This window comes from Hoplias malabaricus, chromosome 5 (genome assembly GCF_029633855.1).
Source record: "Hoplias malabaricus isolate fHopMal1 chromosome 5, fHopMal1.hap1, whole genome shotgun sequence".
Lineage (NCBI taxonomy): Eukaryota > Metazoa > Chordata > Actinopteri > Characiformes > Erythrinidae > Hoplias > Hoplias malabaricus.
In genome coordinates this window covers 728,574-750,915 of record NC_089804.1, presented here as the reverse complement: position 1 = coordinate 750,915, position 22,342 = coordinate 728,574, and the positions used below count along the sequence as shown (strand labels likewise).

General features: G+C 40.7%; 1 protein-coding gene across 1 annotated transcript; it reads left to right on the top strand.

Annotated features, from left to right (window-relative positions):
* The first annotated feature begins 644 nt into the window (after nt 1-644).
* On the top strand, nt 645-20,551 carry LOC136696359 (voltage-gated potassium channel subunit beta-2-like). The gene is made up of 14 exons (XM_066670707.1): nt 645-958; nt 2,753-2,796; nt 2,943-2,980; nt 3,082-3,161; nt 3,262-3,306; nt 3,382-3,426; nt 5,392-5,435; nt 5,591-5,677; nt 6,013-6,098; nt 9,558-9,678; nt 9,806-9,900; nt 10,013-10,133; nt 20,286-20,374; nt 20,462-20,551. The coding sequence occupies exons 1-14, from the start codon at nt 645-647 to the stop codon at nt 20,549-20,551; spliced, it is 1,299 nt and encodes a 432-aa protein (XP_066526804.1).
* Nucleotides 20,552-22,342: the final 1,791 nt, after the last annotated feature.

The following is a 22,342-nucleotide window of genomic DNA, read 5'->3' as shown; positions in this document are numbered from 1 at the left end:
GTGTTTGTATAGTGTATATTTAGTGTGTGTAGTGTTTACTTTGTGAGTGTTTGTATAGTGTATATTTAGTGTGTGTGTGTGTAGTGTTTACTCTGTGTTTGTATAGTGTATATTTTAATGAGTGTGTGTGGTGTTTACTCTGAGTGTTTGTATAGTGTATATTTAGCGTGTGTGTATTTCTGTGTGTGTGTAGTGTTTAGTCTGTGTGTGATTGTATAGTGTTTATTTAGTGTGTGTGTGTGTGTGTAGTGTTTACTCTGTGAGTGTTTGTATAGTGTATATTTAAATGTGTGTGTGTAGTGTTTACTCTGTGAGTGTTTGTATAGTGTATATTTAAATGAGTGTGTGTAGTGTTTACTCTGAGTGTTTGTATAGTGTATATTTAGTGTGTGTAGTGTTTCCTTTGTGAGTGTTTGTATAGTGTATATTTAAATGTGTGTGTGTAGTGTTTACTCTGAGTGTTTGTATAGTGTATATTTAGTGTGTGTAGTGTTTCCTTTGTGAGTGTTTGTATAGTGTATATTTAGTGTGTATGTGTGTGCGTGTGTTTGTGTGTGTGTGTTGTGTTTACTTTGTGAGTTGTTTGTATAGTGTATATTTAGTGAGTGGGTGTGTGTGTGTGTGGCAGAGAGAGAGAGAGAGAGATGTTTGCAGGTCGTGCAGGTGCTGCAGGGTTGGGGGCCGGGCCAAAGGGGTCAAAGTTCACGGTGAATGACCTCTACGGCTTCAACAGTCGGAAGATGAAGGGCTCAGGGGTGGTGGAGGTCCTGGGACGATTTGGGGCACGTTCCAGAGACGTCCAGGGGCAGGGGCAGAGCGGTTGCCGTGACGACCCGTCAGCTCAGATCCTGGAGGCTGCTCGGAGGCTGATGGAGAGGCGGAGACTGGAGCTGTACCTGAGAGAGTGTGACCTGTCCATCAAAGACAGCACAGCCAGCCTCACCTGCATGCCCTACAGGTGAGTCACAACACACACATACACACCTGAGTCCTGCTCCCTTTCTAGTGAGAGGTTAGTGAGTTCAGTGCTCATTGACACCACAGCTATTCATCTCTCTCCCTCACTCCCTTTCTCTCTCTCTCTCTCCCTCTCTCTCCCTCCCTTTCTCTCTCTCTCTCTGGGTGTTAGAAACCAGGCATATCTTGGAAAAAATTTATTGTTTATTATTTTGAGTGTAAACTCTCAATGCATCAACTTGAACTTCAAAAATTATTGAATTAGTGACACAACCGTACAATGAAATTTGACCTCTGCATTTAACCCATTCCTGGCAGTGAACCCACTCACACTAGTGATTAGGGGCAGTGAACACACACACCCGGAGCAGCGAACAGCCATTTTTAGTGCCCAGGGAGTGTTCTAACAAGCTGTGCTACTGATTAATATAGAGTAACTAAGGTTTGTAAAAAAGATTTGACTAGTTTACACTGTGTTTAGTGTTTAAAGTGAGTTTACACTGTGTTCAGTGTTTACAATGGGTTTACACTGTGTTCAGTGATTACAGTGAGTTTACACTGTGTTCAGTGTTTACAATGGGTTTACACTGTGTTTAGTGTTTACAGTGAGTTTACACTGTGTTCAGTGTTTACAATGGGTTTACACTGTGTTCAGTGTTTACAGTGAGTTTACACTGTGTTTAGTGTTTACAATAGGTTTACACTGTGTTTAGTGTTTACAGTGAGTTTACACTGTGTTTAGTGTTTACAATGGGTTTACACTGTTCAGTGTTTACAGTGAGTTTACATTGTGTTTAGTGTTTACAGTGAGTTTACACTGTGTTTAGTGTTTACAATGGGTTTACACTGTGTTCATTGTTTACAGTGAGATTACACCGTGTTCAGTGTTTACAGTTAGTTTACACTATGTTCAGTGTTTACAATGAATTTACACTGTGTTTAGTGTTTACAGTGAGATTACACTGTGTTTAGTGTTTACAGTATGTTCAGTGTTTACAATGGGTTTACAGTGTGTTTAATGTTTACAGTGAGTTTACACTGTGTTTAGTGTTTACAATGGGTTTACACTGTGTTCATTGTTTACAGTGAGATTACACTGTGTTCAGTGTTTACAGTGAGTTTACACTGTGTTTAGTGTTTACAATGGGTTTACACTGTGTTCATTGTTTACAGTGAGATTACACTGTGTTTAGTGTTTACAGTGAGATCACACTGTGTTCAGTGTTTACAGTGAGTTTACACTGTGTTCAGTGTTTACAGTAGGTTCAGTGTTTACAATGGGTTTACACTGTGTTCAGTGTTTACAATGGGTTTACATTGTGTTTAGTGTTTAGTTCATTCACCATGCATTTATTTTAAGTTGACATTCTTTAACTGTTGACTGTATGTTTACAATAAGTTTACACAGTTCTAATAAAACATCTCTCGTAAATTTACAGTATATTTATGGTGCGTGTGTAGGGATGCTGAAGGATCTTCTCTCTGATTGATTATAGAGTGGATATGTATTGCTGTGGCTCAAAAGTGTCTGTAGGTGTGAGTGAATGTGTGAGTGTGTGTCGCTCTGTGAAGGACTGGTGCCGCCTCCAGGGTGTGTTCCTGCCTTGTGCCCAGTGGTTCTGGGTAGACTCCGGACCCACAACCGCCCTTTTTTGTTGTTATTGTTTGCTGTGTGACATTATTGATCCAATATTAATATCAGAAAACTTTATCATATTATTGATGTGATATTATTATAGAGCTGTTTAACTGATCACACTCACTGATTGATTATTGATTCATGGCCCATTTGCAGGAATCTGGGAAAGTGTGGGTTACGAGTGTCTTGTATGGGACTGGGTGAGTCTCACACACACACACACATATACATACACACACACACACACACATATATACATACACACATATACATATACACACACTTGTGTTTTTTTGTGCTGTTTGCTGACATGTAGTGTGTGTGTGTGTGTGTGTGTGTCTTTCAGGTACCTGGGTAACATTTGGCTCCCAAATTTCTGATGAGGTCAGTTCTCTCTCTCTCCCTTTTACACACACACTCTGATTTTTGTTTCTGAATATGAGAGTTGTTACTTTATTGCTGTAGTGTGTGTGTGTGTGTTACAGGTGGCTGAGAGTGTGTTAAGTGTAGCGTATGAGAACGGTGTTAATCTGTTTGACACGGCAGAGATCTACGCCTCAGGAAGGTCAATTAATGATTTTAAATTCCCCAGTGTTTATATTCAGGTAAGCTTCATGATTTAAGGTGGACTGGTTTCTAACATTGTTCTCTCTCTGTTTCTGTAGAGCAGAGACAACACTGGGGAATATTATCAAGAAAAAAGGATGGAGGTAGCTGTGTGTGTGTGTCTGTGTGTGTTAATGAATTGTGTATACTGTGTGTGTAATGTGTATTTTTTGTTTCAGGCGATCCAGTTTTGTAATCACTACAAAGATCTACTGGGGTGGACAGTGAGTTGTGTGTGTGTAGAGTGACAGTGAGAGAAAGTGTGTGTGTGTGTAGAGTGACAGTGAGAGAAAGTGTGTGTGTGTGTAGAGTGAAAGTGAGAGAAAGTGTGTGTGTGTGTGTGTAGAGTGAGAGAAAGTGTGTGTGTGTGTAGAGTGAAAGTGAGAGAAAGTGTGTGTGTGTGTGTAGAGTGAGAGTGAGAGAAAGTGTGTGTGTGTGTGTAGAGTGAGAGTGAGAGAAAGTGTGTGTGTGTGTGTAGAGTGAGAGTGAGAGAAAGTGTGTGTGTGTAGAGTGAGAGTGAGAGAAAGTGTGTGTGTGTGTGTGTAGAGTGAGAGTGAGAGAAAGTGTGTGTGTGTGTGTAGAGTGAGAGTGAGAGAAAGTGTGTGTGTGTGTGTGTAGAGTGAGAGTGAGAGAAAGTGTGTGTGTGTGTGTAGAGTGAGACTGAGAGAAAGTGTGTGTGTGTGTGTAGAGTGAGAGTGAGAGAAAGTGTGTGTGTGTGTGTGTAGAGTGAGAGTGAGAGAAAGTGTGTGTGTGTGTGTGTAGAGTGAGAGTGAGAGAAAGTGTGTGTGTGTGTGTAGAGTGAGACTGAGAGAAAGTGTGTGTGTGTGTAGAGTGAGAGTGAGAGAAAGTGTGTGTGTGTGTGTGTAGAGTGAAAGTGAGAGAAAGTGTGTGTGTGTGTGTGTAGAGTGAGAGTGAGAGAAAGTGTGTGTGTGTGTGTGTAGAGTGAGAGTGAGAGAAAGTGTGTGTGTGTGTGTGTGTAGAGTGAGAGTGAGAGAAAGTGTGTGTGTGTGTAGAGAGAGTGAGAGAAAGTGTGTGTGTGTGTGTGTAGAGTGAGAGTGAGAGAAAGTGTGTGTGTGTAGAGTGAGAGTGAGAGAAAGTGTGTGTGTGTAGAGTGAAAGTGAGAGAAAGTGTGTGTGTGTGTGTAGAGTGAAAGTGAGAGAAAGTGTGTGTGTGTGTAGAGTGACAGTGAGAGAAAGTGTGTGTGTGTGTGTGTGTGTGTAGAGTGAGGGTGAGAGAAAGTGTGTGTGTGTGTGTGTGTGTAGAGTGAAAGTGACAGAAAGTGTGTTTGTGTGTGTAGTGTGAGAGTGAGAGAAAGTGTGTGTGTGTAGTGTGAGAGAAAGTGTGTGTGTAGTGTGAGAGAAAGTGTGTGTGTGTAGTGTGAGAGAAAGTGTGTGTGTGTGTAGAGTGACAGTGAGATAAAGTGTGTGCGTGTAGGGTGAGAGAAAATGTGTGTGTGTGGAGTGAGGGTGAAAGTGTATGTGTGTGTTTGTGTAGAATGAGAGAATGTGTGTGTGTGTGTGTGTGTGTGTGTGTGGAGTGAGAGTGAAAGCGTGTGTGTGTAGCGTGAGAGTGAGAGAAAGTGTGTGTGTGTGTGTAGAGGGAGAGAGAGTTGGTGTGTGTGTAGAGTGAGAGTGAAAGTGAGTGTGTGTGAGCGTGTGTAGAGTGAGAGAGAAAGTTTGTGTGTAGAGTGAGAGTGAGAGAAAATGTGTGTGCGTGTATAGAGTGAGAGAAGGTGTGTGCGTGTGTAGTGAGTGAGAGAATGTGTGTGTGTGTGTGTGTGTGTAGAGTGAGAGAAAGTGTGTGTGTGTGCGTGTAGAGTGAGAGAAAGTGTGTGTGTGTGCGTGTAGAGTGAGAGAAAGTGTGTGCGTGTGTAGAGTGAGAGTGAGAGAAAGTGTGTGTGTACAGTGAAAGTGAGTGTGTGTGTGTGTGTAGAGTGAGAGGGTGTGTGTGTGTGTGTGTATAGAGTGAGAGTGTGTGTGTGTGTGTGTGTATAGAGTGAGAGTGTGTGTGTAGAGTGAGAGTGTGTGTGGAGTGAGAATGTCTGTGTTGAGAGATTGTGTGTGTGTAGAGTGAGAGAAAGTGTGTGTGTGTGTATATAGAGTGAGAGTCTGTGTGTAGAGAGAAAGTGTGAGTGTGTGTGTGTGTGTAGAGTGTGTATGTTTGTTTGTAAAAGAATGTTTTCTCTGAAGGGCGGAGACAGAGAGGGGATTGTCCAGGAAACACATTATTGAAGGTACGACTCGTGAACTCTTTTTGGGTTTAGTAATATTGATTAATGAAGAATACAGATCATTAATACTGATTAGTGAAGAATACAGATCATTAATATTGATTAATGATAAATACTGAGAGCTAAGGTGAAGTCTGAGGCTGAGTGTGTGTCCCCAGGGCTCAGAGGATCTCTCTCCCGATTACAGATGGACTACGTGGACATTGTCTTCGCAAACCGAACAGACATCAACACCCCCATGGAGGGTCAGTAACTCTGTGTGTGTGTGTGTGTGTGTGTGTGTGTGATGTGAGAGTGTGGTGTGGGTGTGTGTCTGGTCTGTGAGTACGGGGTGTGTGTGTGTGAGTGGTGTGTGTGTGGTGTGTGTGTGTGTGATGTGAGAGTGTGGTGTGTGTGTGTGTGATGTGAGAGTGTGGTGTGTGTGTGTGATGTGAGAGTGTGGTGTGTGTGTGTGTGTGTCTGGTCTGTGAGTACGGGGTTTGTGTAGAGGTGGTGATTAATCAGGGGTTATGTTTTTGTTTATCTGTGTGTGTGGTTGTGTTTGCTTGTGTTTGTGGTACACGTTTGTGTGTGTGTGTAGAGGTGGTGAGGGCGATGACGTTTGTGATTAACCAGGGCTTGGCGATGTACTGGGGAACCTCACGCTGGAGCGCAATGGAGATCATGGTGAGAGTACATCCAACACACACACTGTACACACACATATCCACTGTTTATACACACACAGTACACACACACACACACACTGTCTACACACACACTGTTCATACACACAATACACACACACACACACACACTGTACCCACACACACACACTGTTCATACACACAGTACACACACACACACACAGTACCCACACACTGTTCCCACACACACACACTGTTCTTACACACAGTGCACACTGTACCCACACACACACTGTTCACATACATACAGTACACACATACACTGTTCATACACACAATACACACTGTACCCACACACTGTACCCACACACACACTGTACACACACACACACTGTTCTAACACACAGTACACACACACACACACACTGTCTACACACACACTGTTCATACACACAATACACACACACACACACACTGTACCCACACACACACACTGTTCATACACACAGTACACACACACACACACAGTACCCACACACTGTTCCCACACACACACACTGTTCTTACACACAGTGCACACTGTACCCACACACACACTGTTCACATACATACAGTACACATATACACTGTTCATACACACAATACACACTGTACCCACACACTGTACCCACACACACACTGTACACACACACACACTGTTCTAACACACAGTGCACACACACACACACTGTCTACACACACACTGTTCATACACACAATACACACACACACTGTACCCACACACTGTTCACACACACACACTGTTCATACACACAATACACACACACACAGTGCCCACACACTGTTCCCACACACAGTACACACACACACACACACAGTACCCACACACTGTTCCCACACACACACACACACACAGTACCCACACACTGTTCCCACACACACACACACACTGTAGTGGTAAAAACAGTTCAAGTTCATCCTATAACCCCTTGCTTCCACTTTTAATTGTCTTTACCACGCAGGAGAGGACAGATTCAGTGTCAGACTCGCAGTTGGGTTCCAATAAATTTAAGGAGAGAGTTTGTTGCAGAATGTTGATGGTAACTTTATTACAAATAAATAGAAATACAAAATAAAGATGCAATGGGAGCATAAAATTGCATTGATAGCCGTTGGACACGGCGGGTGGGCCCCAATGGCTGCAGGCCTTGTCACGAGCTAAAACACAGTCCGCCACCTGTAACTGAGGTCAATGGCGGTATCGCTGGTCTGCCCTCCTCCCATCATGCACCTTATTCTCTAATTTATAGGGTAGCACCCATCACCTATAGAGGGTGCACACTCACAAAACAGCAAAAAAAAACCCACAAATATCAACAAAATATCAAAACGTATTTGTGGCTTCTACACACCGGCCCCTTAATTGATCTTAAATCAATTAATATTAACATTTACAAGAGGAGCCGTAAATAATAATTAATTAAATTAGTAGACACTTAAGGGCTTTTCTAGAATGAATAATAATAATAATAATAATAATGAGAATGTGTATACATTACATTCCTTTCTAATGTGATCAGAAGACACTGGTCACTCATCCACCAAGAATTCGGCACAGCTTGGTAATGGGTCTCTCAAGGACAGACGTCTTTGTCTGGAGCTTTACTGACCGGACTAATCCCTTGCTATCAGGCCTGGTCTCCAGCACTCTTCCCATTGGCCAGGACCCTCGAGGAGCAGTGGGGTCCACCACTAGGACAATGTCTCCAGCATGTAGATTCTTCTTTACAACTGTCCATTTTTGTCTTTCTTGCTGTAAAAGGAGGTATTCTTTGGTCCATCTACGCCAGAAGAGGTCTGCTATATACTGGACCTGTTTCCAGCGGCGTCTGGCATAGAGATCGGACTTCAGAAAGGTTCCAGGAGGCAAAATGGGCATAGATTTGAGCAGGAGGATGTGGTTGGGGGTTAGCGGTTCCAAGTCATGTGGGTCTGAGGACACTGTGGAAAGGATTGCCTCTGCCTCACAAAATATGGTCTGAAGACCTTCATCATCAATACATTGCTGATGGAGTGTGGGGTTCAGCACTTGCCAGACGGAGCGTATGAGCCTTTCCCAGACTCCGCCGTGATGTGATGCGGCTGGTGGGTTGAAGCTCCATTCAATTCCTTTAGGAAGCAGGGTATTTCGGATCTTTCCCTCGTGCAGTGACATCAGGGCCTTTCTTAGCTCCGCATGAGCCCCCACCAGGTTCGTCCCATTGTCTGACCTGATGTGCTTCACCTGACCTCTCCTGCACACAAATCTTCTCAAAGCATGAATGCATGAATCAGTGTCCAATGAGTAAGCAACTTCCAAATGTATTGCTCTACTAGGCATACAAGTGAAAAGAACTACATACCTTTTGACAGTGCTTCTTCCTCGCCTTACTTCAATTGGACCGAAGTAGTCTAATCCCACATTTGTGAAGGGAGGAAGGTCAGGCAGGATCCTCCAGCGGCAAATCCGCCATCATTTGTTCACCAGCTTTACCCTTCAGACGTCGAAACTTATTTGTGGCTCCTACACACACACTGTACCCACACACACACTGTTCACATACATACAGTACACACACACTGTTCTTACACACAATGCACACACACACACTGTACCCACACACACTGTTCATACACACACTACACACTGTACCCCCCCCACACACTTTTCATACACACAGTACACACACACTGTACCCCCCCCCCCCCACACACACACTTTATACACATACACTATACACACACACACACTGTACACATACATACAGTACACACACACACACTGTTCTTACACACAATGTACACACACACACACACACTGTTCATACACACAATACACACACACACTACACACTGTACCCCCCCCACACACTTTTCATACACACAGTACACACACACAGTTTATACACATACACACACACTGTACCCCCCCCCACACACACACACAGACTGTTCACATACATACAGTACACACACAGCACACACACACACACACACTGTTCTTACACACAATGTACACACACACACGCACTGTCTACACACAATACACACACACACTACACACTGTACCCCCCCCCACACACACACACTGTTCATACACACAGCACACACACACAGTTTATACACATACACACACACACACGCACACACACACATACACTGTTCTTACACACAATGCACACACACACACACAGTTCATACACACAGTACACACACTTCATAAACACACACTATTTACATACATACAGTACACACACAGTTCATACACACAATACACACACACAGTTCATACACATACACTATACACACACACTGTTCACATACATACAGTACACACAGCACACACACTGTTCATACACACAGTACACACACTGTACCCACACACACACACAGACATTTGCCTCCACACACTATTTTCTATTTGTACTTTTAACCTGTGTGTGCATGTGTGTGTGTGTAGGAGGCGTACTCGGTGGCGAGGCAGTTTAATCTGATCCCTCCGCTGTGTGAACAAGCCGAGTATCACTACTTTCAGAGAGAGAAAGTGGAAGTGCAGCTACCAGAACTGTTCCACAAAATTGGTAAGTAACACACACACCTTCTGAATACACAATACAAACTGTACACTCTATATAGATACATAAACTCTAACACACCCCATACCATACACACACACACAAAACGATTTATGTCTGTGTGTGTGTGCAGGTGTAGGTGTGATGACCTGGTCTCCATTAGCCTGTGGTGTGATAACAGGGAAATACTGCGACGGGATCCCAGAATCTTCCCGTGCTGCTCTGAAGGTGTGTGTGTGTGTGCAGTTATATATATATATATATATATATATATATATATATAATGAGTAATGTGTATGTAGCTGTGTGTAATTTGTGTATAATGTGTGTGTGTGTGGAGGGCTATGAGTATCTGAAAGAGAAGGTGCAGAGTGATGAAGGACGGCGGCAGATGATGAAGATCAAAGAAACACAAACACTGGCTCAGAAACTCGGCTGCAGCGCTGCACAACTCGCCATAGGTACACACACACACATATACACACACACACAGTGTATGGGAACACCTGCATTATAGGGACACCACTTTCCACGTATGCTACGAACGTGTAAGTAACTCCAAAAACAATCTTTAAACCTGCTAATGATACATCCAACTTAAAATCACTGTATTTACTTACAAATCACGTACAACCACATCCCTGACATTTTACAACCTTATGGGGACATGACCTGAGTAGTGTTAATAAGGACATAGATGGTTTATAAGCACAGACCCCATACACAACACACAAACATGAACAGATACTGTCAATACAGACTTAAAACGACAAATATTCTGCCAGTCAAATGTAACCAATATTTTAAAAACAGCTTTGTTTTGGTCAATCTGTCTTCAGTCAGATTAGTTTTTTTAAATAACTGCTTGAATGTACACCATACCCATAACACATTACCTACATAAAGTACTATTTTGTGAGATACATGCACTAAAAGTCAGCATTACCACTGTAATGTGAATAAACTCTTCACTGACAGCATGACCCCAGTGTTTAGTTACAGAAATGTAAAACTGCAGTCACAGAGGAGAAAAAAGCAGAATGAAAATGCTGCATTACTGAACCCATCAGCAAAACATTCAACAATTAATAAATAATAATACACAATTTTCTATTTTAAAAGAAAATTACCTTAAAAATGCCTTGTAAAAGTTAAAGTCATGGATAAAATTATGTGCAATAAGAGAAAAAAAACAAACAAAACCTTTTCATATTCTATGAAGTCTTTGGGGATTTACCGGTGCAACATTTTTGGAGGTAAAAAATACTGTAGAATGGAATAAATACAATGGCATTTTTAATAATTACTGTGAAGTTAATATTCAAAAACAAATTGAAAGCAACATGAGAGAAGGCCAAGCATTAGAGAATTTTATTTAGAAATTGTTCAACGCTATTTCATTTGTCACACTTGGACTAAAAGATATTCATTTTAAAAACAGGTCAAAGTCAACCTTTATAGGGAATTAAACTGATTAACTGAGTAAAAACAGACTATTGTTTCAAGTAACAGTCTACATGTGGCCCACCCTACTGAATAACAATGTACATGTGGCTCTTCCTTCTGAATAGCTGTCTTTTGGCACAAATCTGGTACCTGGTCGTAGAACTGAGTACTATTCTTTTAGTCTCTGTTTTTTGAGTCTTGAGTTGGTGGCCAATGAAATAATCCAGCGAGAGCCTGACACTTCAACAAGGAAAACTCGACTGTGAGAACTGGGCATGGAGCGGCGTTCAGTCCAAAAGAAAAATAACTAACAAACAAACAACAAAAAAAAAAAATTAAAAATACAAAACACAAAATCAAAATGTGAATACATGCCAAGTAAACCAGGCCTAACATAACTACTGTTGTTGTGGATTTCAAAGCCTACAGTTCCCATTAAAGATTAGCTTTTGCAACAAAACTGGATCCATTTTGTTGGGAAGCTGTGCTAGTGAAAAAATAACCAAGTAAAAGTGCATCGAGTCAGGCCGAGGCCATGCAGTGCAAAAGTACTATATACATGGCTCTTTCATTCATTCATTCATTATCTGTAACCCTTATCTAGTTCAGGGTCGCGGTGGGTCCAGAGCCTACCTGGACCCACTGCTCTGGGCGCAAGGAGGAAATACACCCTGGAGGGGGTGCCAGTCCTTCACAGGGCAACACAGACACACACACATTCACTCACAACTCACACCTACGGATACTTGAGTCGCCAATCCACCTACCAACGTGTGTTTTTGGAGCGTAGGAGGAAACCAGAGCACCTGGAGGAAACCCACACAGACACAGGGAGAACACACCACACTCCTCACAGACAGTCACCCGGAGGAAACCCACACAGACACAGGGAGAACACACCATACTCCTCACAGACAGTCACCCGGAGGAAACCCACACAGACACAGGGAGAGCACACCACACTCCTCACAGACAGTCACCCGGAGCGGGAATCGAACCCACAACCTGGAGGTCCCTGGAGCTGTGTGACTGCGACACCTACCTGCTGCACCACCGTGCCGCCCTACACGGCTCTTCCCACTGAATAATAATTTACATATGGCACTTCACTGAATGACTCAAATAAACCAGCTAAATTTAAAAACATTGCAATAGTGGAAGACATTCATATTATTGTGAACTACTGGCTTGGTTGTTCAACAAGAACATGGTATCTTTAAAGAGCATATCTAAAAATTTTAAAACAATTCTCTTCAGCAGATAAAAATGGAAATGACCCTTAAATGTAGCATATTAAATCTTCTGGTGTCACAGTAGTTCACGTATAAGGAGACCAGCAAGAAAGGGGGTCATGTGATTACAGAAACTTACACTGCATTAGGATTACTTGCAATAAATTTGCATATTACTGACAATAGCTGAGCTGTTTTTGTTAGCCACCTTAATATTCAGTCTGCTTTTGGAAACTGCACCCTTTGTTCCTAACATAGTCACGAATGTTTAGGATGGTTCACCCTTCTAAAATGGGATATTCTGCTTTCTTGCATTTTTCACACTCCAGTTTTGAAGCCAAGTGTCCTTTGAATATGTGGGGTTTGAAATGCCTCGATACAGCATGAACCTCCTTTGTTGTCCATGGCCTCCAAACCACTGTCCTCCTTGTTACAGTCGTCTCAGGTACACCGTCTAACAATTAGAAAGCCAAAAGTTATTTAGAATACACAGCTACCTGTAGTATACATTTCTTGTTTTAAAAGCTGGTTCTAGACGTAAAACAAGTAACATTAACCCCCAGCTTATGTTATTCAATGAATAAACATAAACAACTGTTATATTCTGTACAGACACATGGCAAATAACTTGCTCAAGCTGAGCATTAAAGTGCAATGCACTTTTTAAGTGAGTATCCACAATTCTTAAATTTTAATAGCAAATTACAGAAAAGTATGAAGCATACTACCATCATGTTGAAAAGATGAAAGTAATTTCTCAGTAATATTCAAAATCATAATTTTATGATTTAATAATATACTCTCTAATTACAGTCAGTGCATCTGGGTTTTGTACTTAGTTTGGAGAAAATCAACCACCAATCTGATCAGTCTTACCTTCTAGGGAAGATTTCTTGGCACTGGCAGCTTTAGGCTGATTGCTTATTTCATAACTGCAGGACATAGTTTCACCTACACACAACAGTAAATAACAAAAAAGGGACCAGCAACTGTAATTATTTATAAGCACACAGTGTTTAAATACACACCTCAGGGACTTGTTTGTAAAAACTGTAAATAGATTAAATTCCTAATAGCAGGAGCACAATTAAATACCCAGTTTTTTAGACTAATTAGGAAGCATCAACATTTTGCATTAAAACTTGTATGCATTATTTCAGCAAAAAAACAGACACAATCCTGTTTCTTGTGCTCAGAAGCATTTCTTCAATGCAATTTATCAATAAATTGCCTATAAAACATTCACTCCTTGGATATTTTTTCCTTTATTGCTTTTATAAAGAGAATCATGGTCAATATAATTATTATTATTATTATTTAAAAACATGAATTTATAAAAATCTTTGTCAAAAGTGAAATGTAATGCTATGAGTAAATCTTACATTGATTAGTAAAGGTATAACTACCTGAAAATTTGTCTGAAGATCTGTTTTCAAAATCCTCATCACTACTGCTGTCTGTGACACTTAAATCTGAAAAACATTAACTTGTACAAAACTTCTTTGCTATAAAAGGTATCATTTGACTATTACTTTCTCTGCTATTTCTATCATGGTGCTTTATATTAAAAACTAATAATAATAATAAAAAAACCTTTATACAAATGGGTGATCATGAAAGCTACTACATCCATTTATTTTTCACAAATATGAAATCCATCTAAAAATAAATACCTGAAATTTCATCCAGAGCTTCCCCCCTGAGTTTGGGTAGCTGGCCTTTCTCCATGGCAATTAACAGTTTAGAAATGTTGGCCACTTGCACAGTGGATTCTGGCAATCGGTAGTATACCCTGTGAATTCTGATATCGTGACCCATGAAGTCAGCAAGCTGGTCAAGTTCATTGTTCTTTAAATTCAAGATCTGGGAAACCGTAGCCACATGTTTCCTCAGTTGAGTTGATCTAAGGTGTCCAGGATATTTTGCACCCCAGCCACCAGCAAAATATCGAAGGCAGTCCTGTCCCCTACAATGACGTAAATATTTGGGAATCCCAAAAAGAAAAATATTTTCTCTAGGAACATGACAGTCCTGTCTTTTTTCAGCAATCATTGAGAGTGCTTGCACCATGTCAGGGGTAAGGAGAACAGCTACCGTGTTCTCGTTTGCGCTTCAACTCAACTCTGCTAAAATTCTGCCAGAGTTTCTGTTCCAATGCTGTAAGACCCTGAGCAACATCATGGACTTTTGCTTGATCACGCCTCCTGTTGAATAAGATCACCTGTGTTAACGTGACTTTGGCTATCTCTGCATATACACTTGGTGATGGAACATTCTAGAATTCACAGATTGCATGTTGTGCCTTACACTCAAGGTGTTTGTGCAATTTCTGTACATCCTCGGCTACGGGAATTGTTGAAGGTTTATTGAATTTGCTTTCCTGCAAAATTGTCAGGGCAATGATTGGCTGATTTCCTCAGCTCATCATCATCTGACATCAGTGCTCTACAGTGAATTATATCACAGACTTTGTGCAAGGAGTGCCCAAGTTTTAGTGCAAGGCTTGGTGAACTATAGGTGTTCCTCTCCTGATCATATCCTGCTGTTTCCTTGACACATAAGATCACTTTTTCAAAATTGGCTGGTTTTATTGCTTCTTCCAAGTTATGAATTGATGCTTTATTGTGAAGGGTAATGACAGTCTTCCTAGTTCACGGAGTTTTTGTCTTACATACTCATGTTTTGTAGTATCATGGTCATGTTTGCTAAACAAGGACTGGGCCAACTGTAAAATGCATTAGTCATTTCTCACAGCTGCTGTGATCTCATCCTGATTCATGTTTCTCAACATTCTACAAACTCCCTCTGATATGTTTGGCATCAGTGAAGAGCATGCTGCACCTAATCTAAGGATTTGCCTCTTGCCATGATTTTCTTCATCTGAGTCAGGCCTCTAATGGCATCTCCTTGCATGCCTCCATAGTGCCTTCCTAACAAACATGCCACTACAATACATGCAGAATCATATTTAGTTGAATCACCCTTAGTTCCGGACTTTCGTTTCTCTTTTAAAGAGCCCAATCCCTGTGATATTGCAGCACTATTATGTTGAAAATTGCCCTTGTTTCTAAGCTTTTATAGCATTATTTTCCGTTTTCTTGAACCTTTGGGAAGGGAAAGGACTTTAGCAACTTCTGACTCTTTGCGTTCATGTACTCTGAAATGCTGGGCAAGTTTGGTTTGTGGCTTTTTGCAGACAAAACAGTAATTTTTGTTGCTTGAATGGACCTGTATTGATGTCAGTTCCATACATGCTGCCTTGCTATGCATCTTTTCAGAAATATTGTCTAACGAGCAATTAAACATTTCACCCAAATCCACAGAGTGCTCTTTCGTTGGGTCCTGAATAGTTTTATCTGCTATTGTCTTCTTAAGCACAAGCATCTGCCCCACGTCCGAGGACGTTGCATTGTTGTCATTCTCCAACTCAGAAGAATCAGCACCTTCCTCAGAGTTTGGTATAAATTCATCCCCAGAAGAAAGACTCTCATCACTGGTTTCAATAATATCCTGGCAAATAAGAAAACTGAGAAAGATCTAAGAGTGCATGTCAATCTCTCATGTTATTCATCCCCAAGTAGTACTACTAGCCCATAACATTAGTATGATTATACCACACCAGTTGCAAAAGATCATAGCATTTCACTGTTATATCACATCACACAGAAGATAGAAATTATGTATGTCTACAGCTGGGGTATTACTTGTATAATATTCCACCACACAACTGGCTAAATGGGTTTGTGAATTTTTGACTTAGCAATTCAAACTTTGATTTGGGAGTTTGTAGATCAGTTTAGAATTAAATTGACCCTACCCATGATTCTGGCCTCTGGTCATCTGAAGTGGTTTTCACCAGACACCAGAACAGACTGAAAAAGCATAAAACAAAGGAGGCAATTTAAGGAACCTGAATTTACAATGATCAGATTGGGTACCTAGACACACATGAAGGCACTGAATGGATTGTGAGGCACATATGAAACATGCAATATAACTTACGTTTACATCCAAGTCCAGTCCATCTAATCGGTACAAATGGTCCAAAGCAAACTGAGCATTTTTCCACAACCAAATGATGCTTCACACACTGCAAAAAAGTAAAAAAGAGGAAGCTGTATGTCAGAAAAGTGTAAATCTTTTTAAATGCCAAATGCACATATAAATATACATGTAACACTATTTCCTTATATTTATAAGTATATAAAATGAGATTTAACATGCATGCGTCAAGTTATTAGGTACAGTAATGGGACTCGCTTTGAATACAGGCATCAGTGATGCCTTGAACATTTTAAACAGCCCAATTAAAGACTCTATGATACAGTAATATCCTCTGTAAAACAGTTTAAAAGTGCAATTATCAGTGTGGGTGAGGTGAGATAAATATAGAATAATAATGAGGGGCATATGTTTAGCATGGGCAACAGGCTAAAGGCCTTTGCTACATTATCATCATCTCCCTAAAGTCAAAGTGAAATCTACTTATATCACCAAAACGGTGGTTTCCAGTTGTTTCAGCTCCTTCAATAAACATTAAGAACTCTTCCATTATCTCATTGTAGCACCATGAATAGTACTCATACAAAATTACTAATTCAGTCACACAGAGCATAGTGCATATGCAATAGATTCAGATTTTAGTGTATTTGTAAACTGTAAACAGCTCTGATCTTTGTTTAGAGAAAACAAGTATTTAATAACCTGTCTTTATAAATATCACACTAATCAGAATAAAACAACTAACAAAAGAAGCAGGTCTGGGTCTGCAAATTATGTAAGTTACAAATAATGGAGTAGTATATGAATAGTAATAATAATGAACATGGATATCAAAATCTGTTTTAAAAAAGTACTGTAATAATCATTGTATTTTTTGTATAATGAAGTACCAAGTCCTCACAAACCAAACAGTGTTCTTATAAAGCAGTCTTAAGTCAGGTGTACAAGCCCACATCCCTCACTACTGCCTTTGTCAAGTACAGGACAACAGTTTATATAGATATATAAATAATACATCTGACTGCAGACAATCACATGATGTCACATTTATTGAAGCAAATGCAATTATCATTTGAAGCATACCATGGTTTAGTTAGGAGCAATAAACTCTAAACAATGTCTCATTCAGCCCTTACAAACCCAGTCATGTTCTCACAAACCAGCCCTTAGTCAGGTACACACACACACACACACACTACTTCACTGATTCAGACTAATACAGAACAATTTAAAGACTTACCTGTGCATGTGGTTCAGCACGCTCACCAGTGACAGTCTTCACAGGACCCAGTGAGTTCTGAATTGGCATCAAGACAAAGAACGACATGTACTTTAGGGTTAAATTAACACAAGACTTACTGCACATTATGAAAACCTGTAGTGCCTATATTTAATTGATACAACGAAGGGAATTCAATACATGCCCCTTGTGTACAATACGTAGGAGCTAAATAAGAAAGCACCTTTAAATACATCTCTTAAAAACTGACCATGTCCTTTCATCCCACCCTCCAAATTGGACATTCAGTTCTCACAAACCAAATCCTGTTCTCACAATACCACTATGTGCTGGGGTCTACAAAAAACTAAAATAATAATAAAGAAAATAAATAAATCACACCATTTTCAATTAAATGTACTTGGTACGGAGAAATTACAATAGATTTAATAGATTAAAGGGTATTGGCATGTCTCTCTGTTATAACAGAAATTACCTAATGGCATATATTTAAGGTGAGGGCAATTATTTATGCATTAATTAACTGTCAGCCAAAGTTCCATGACCGTGATAATCTTTAGGTATTGACTGCAAAAAATGAAATATTTATTTACCGGGATTTCTGACTCTGGATGATCCATAGCTGTGACATTTCTTGAAGCAAATGGAGGGTCAGCATTTATCTAGTGAGGAAAGTACATAACACAGTCTTTATAGAGTATTTCAACATGAGTGCTGCAAAAATATCTAGTAGAAGTAACCCTAATTGAAACCAAGCAAAAAGTTAACAATCACACATTTTGTCTACACTATAACAACCGACATGTTCAGACCTTACAAACCCAAATACGTTCTCACACACCAGTCGTTAGTCAGGTACACACATACACACACTACTTCACTGATTTATACAAATACTGGACACGGTTTAAGAACAATTAACAACTTTTGGCTTTAGGTGTGTACCTGTGAACCTGGATCTGAGATCTTCTTGGAGAATGTTGTTACAGGAATCTTGTCTTCTGACATCTACAGAGATAAACATAACATAAAAGTTAGAGGCGTTATACCATTATTTTATACATTGACATCTCAATTAAACATTTAAGAGAGAGAATTCTGACCTTTGTACTCATTTATGTATCTTTCTTCAATTATGTTTTGCTGATCAGTTCCCAAAGAAATAATACTACATGCATGGTTCTTTGGGTTGAGTCATGTTGCTGTAACCCAAAAAAAGGCAAAACAGAATGGGACAAAACAATTTAATATTTTAAATCTATACAGTGTAAATATTATAATGTTATATTAAGCTGTAAATTAATTAATATACACGATTCTGTTGACATATTTATACACTAAATTAAATACACACCCTCAGTGGTGTTATCTGAAGAAACCAATGAGATGATTTTAAATAAGTTTCCATAGATGTAAATAAACACACCAAATCTACAAGATGTGTAAAATGTCAGGCGATTAAAACACCAACATCAAAGGCGGTTTTCCATATGACTATGTGGAGGACGAAACTTTGTTTTAGGTGATATGTATATAATTGTAAAGTTATTTATTTAAGCGTCAGTACAGATCTTATAGCGTATTTCATCTTTCCCAGCGCTGCCCCCTCAGTATACAACAGTTTTTTATTGAGGAAAATGTGCTGTTTCAGTCTTTCCTCTCACTGGAGACGTTTCCCCAGCCCATAGAGACCGTTCATCTGTAAACTCACTTCCGGTGCTGACCCCAACTATTGCTAACTTGCTGCACCTCTCAATTTTCTAAATCAATGTACCGATTCAGGCTAAAACATCTCAACTGTCCATTTTCTCAAGATAAAACAACCCCACTTGCTTTTATTGCAATGTTAAATAGACTCAATTGCCCCGAGTTCAAAATAAAAAGACCTTCACTTATCCCAGTTTAGTGAAAATAATATAGGCACAGCTAATCATCACAAAAAATAAATAAATAAATAAATAATTAAAACAAAATAAAAAAGGAAAAACTAAGCTAATAATTATTTAAAAATATGACTGAGGAAAACTTTCATTTGTTGTATCGTGTCTGTTGTGATGTGTTTTATGAACTACCTCGTTAGATCCAGATATTTTACTTCTCTAATACTAGCTCATTTGCATATTAAACAAAAATCGACACTGTTTGAAGTGTCATGATGTAAATTTGTTCATAGTTATGTAGCTATATTTAAAATATAATCCGTGGTTGGTAATGATATATTAGTGGAAAATACATACCAGGCAAAGGATTGTGGGAAAAGGCCCCTCCTGAGGAAGTCTGTAGCTCCGTTCCCAGGAAAAGTTCTGCTGCTTGCGGGTATGGCGCAGGCGCGAAAACCAGGATTCCACCGATACACAACCTAAACACAAACCCGGTCTGAGGTTTAAAGGATACTTTTTATAAACCAGCATAACAGCCCGTTTACACGGTGTACTATTCAGCTATTGTAATAGATGTGTCTTGGATGTATCTACAGATCCAGTCTAGTTTTACTTTGTGAAAATAGTCACAGGTTTAAAAATACAGCTTTAAACATTCAAGACTTACGGGGACACCAAAAGTGTCCTTGTAACCCAAGTGTCCCTGTAATGACGGTATGTATTCAGGAATTTTGTCCCCGTAAGTCATACTTACCAACACACACACAGCAGGCCACTAGGGAGCAGTGTGACGCTGTGTTCTCTGTCCCTCAGCGTGGTGTATGAGGAGTGAGGGGGTCAGCTCCATCCTGATCGGAGTCTCCACTACACAACAGCTCCTGGAGAACCTCGGGGCCCTCAAGGTAACTCACACAAACACACACACACACTTCTACAGGGATTGCTCTTCACTGCTCTCTCTCTATGTTCTCTTTCTTTTTCTCTCTCAGGTTCTGTCGTTATTAACTCCAGATCTGGTGGCTCAGCTCGACTCCATCCTCGGAAACGCTCCTCAACCCAAGACCGTCAAAAAACAATGAATGAGAGAGAGAGAGAGAGAGAGGGAGACAGAACCACAGAGAGAGATTGAAAACACCTTTATTATAGCCCCCCCCAAAAAAAAAATAGAGACATTACAAAACAGTGTAATAATTCATATTTACATTAAAAAAAGATTATAATAGAGAGAAGTCTAAAAAGTCAACATCAAATCATCATTTTCCTCAACTCTTTATTTATTCCCCAAATGGATTCAAACTCTGTCAAGTTCCCAGTCAGTCTGTATTACGCATGCTCCAATCTCAGTCACGCAGCCACCAGTCCCTCAAACACAGCCCTCACTTCCACTGCACCTCTACCCAACATCCGCTTTTTGGGCAGATTGGTCAGAAAGGTCCAGCGTCTGCAGGCAAAGATCACCTTATCTCAGCCACAAGCTGATCCAACAGATGCCTGGAAGTGAGACCAGTTCTCTCCCTCACTGTCTACACTGTGGTAGTCACCAAGTGGCCCAGCTTTGAGAATCCTGCAGCCAGCAGACGGTATTGCACAGTGCACAGTATTTGAGGACAACAAATGTGATCATACAAAGGAATTTAAAAACAATGGCTCTTCAATTAACCAGGTGCCGGCAGGTGTATCAGTCGACATAAAATTACAAAGACTCTCCAGGCCTCCTTACCGATCTGTAAAACGGAGTAAGTCCTCTAAGTTCATCTTCTCTCAAGTCCATGAGGAAAAGATGGAGATCAAAGTTCAGACCATCAGCTCATTGTAATCCCAGCATCCATCCATGCAGGATGCTCTTGGCACATCAGTCTCTGAGCAACCTGCAGACGAAAGGCCATAACCCTGTTCTCCCTCTTGGACTGGCAGATACAGGGCGGCGGATCTGACCCAGTGTTGACCCGTCCAGAAGAACGTCACCAACAGTCTCTGTACCTCCTGCACCAGTCTGGCTGGTGGCTGTAGAACACTGAATCTATGCCAAAGGGTGGAGGCAAAAAGCACCCTCCCCCTATAGGACAACTGGGGAAGCAACAATTTCCACAGAGAAAATTTGGTGCGCATTCTCTCCACTACGCCATTCCAGTTCTGTTTCCGGAACTCATCTGTCCCAAGAAACACCCCCAGCACCTTCAAGCCCTCTGTAGCCCACCTCAAGCTGCCTGGAAGGGAAGGTGCCTTCCTCTGGCCAGCCCATAATGCCTCATTTTTATCCCAATTGACTTTAGCTGAAGAAGCCTTCTCATACAGCTTTAAAGCCTCAGACAAAGACCTCACATCCTGCTCATCATTAATAAAAACAGTTACATCATCAGCGTAGGCAGAAAGTGCAATGCTTGGACACTGATGTATTTGTGCAACATGAAACCCCACTATCCTCTCTCTGAGACGGAAAAGCAACGGTTCAATAACCAAACTGTACAACTGACCAGACATCGGACACCCCTGCCTAATGCCATGGGAGACCCCAATTGATCTGCTCAGCCCACCTCCCACCTTCACCATATAGGAGGCCCCAGAATACAGCAGCCTCACCCAGCCTGAAAAAACATCCCCAACCCCAAACACTAAGAACATTCAAAAGGTACTGGTGATCAACTCGATCAAAAGCCTTCTCTTGATCGAGAGCGATCAACCCAACAGATCTCCCAGAACCCTTACAAAGATCCAGAATGTCCCGCACCAAGAACAAATTATCCATAATAGTTCTGCCTGGGATACAATAAGACTGATCCTTATGCACTACGGCAGAGAGAAAGTCTTATAGTCTGTGGTTAAAAGAGCGACTGGTCTCCAGTTCTTTAAAAGTGACAAATCCCCATTCT

Coding starts and splice junctions, on each gene's coding strand:
- LOC136696359 (XM_066670707.1), top strand. CDS start 645: ATGTTTGCAGGTCGTGCAGGTGCTGCAGGGTTGGGGGCCGGGCCAAAG. Junction 3,162..3,261: donor GAGATCTACGCCTCAGGAAG/GTCAATTAATGA, acceptor CTGTTTCTGTAG/AGCAGAGACAACACTGGGGA. Junction 10,134..20,285: donor CGCTGCACAACTCGCCATAG/GTACACACACAC, acceptor TCTGTCCCTCAG/CGTGGTGTATGAGGAGTGAG.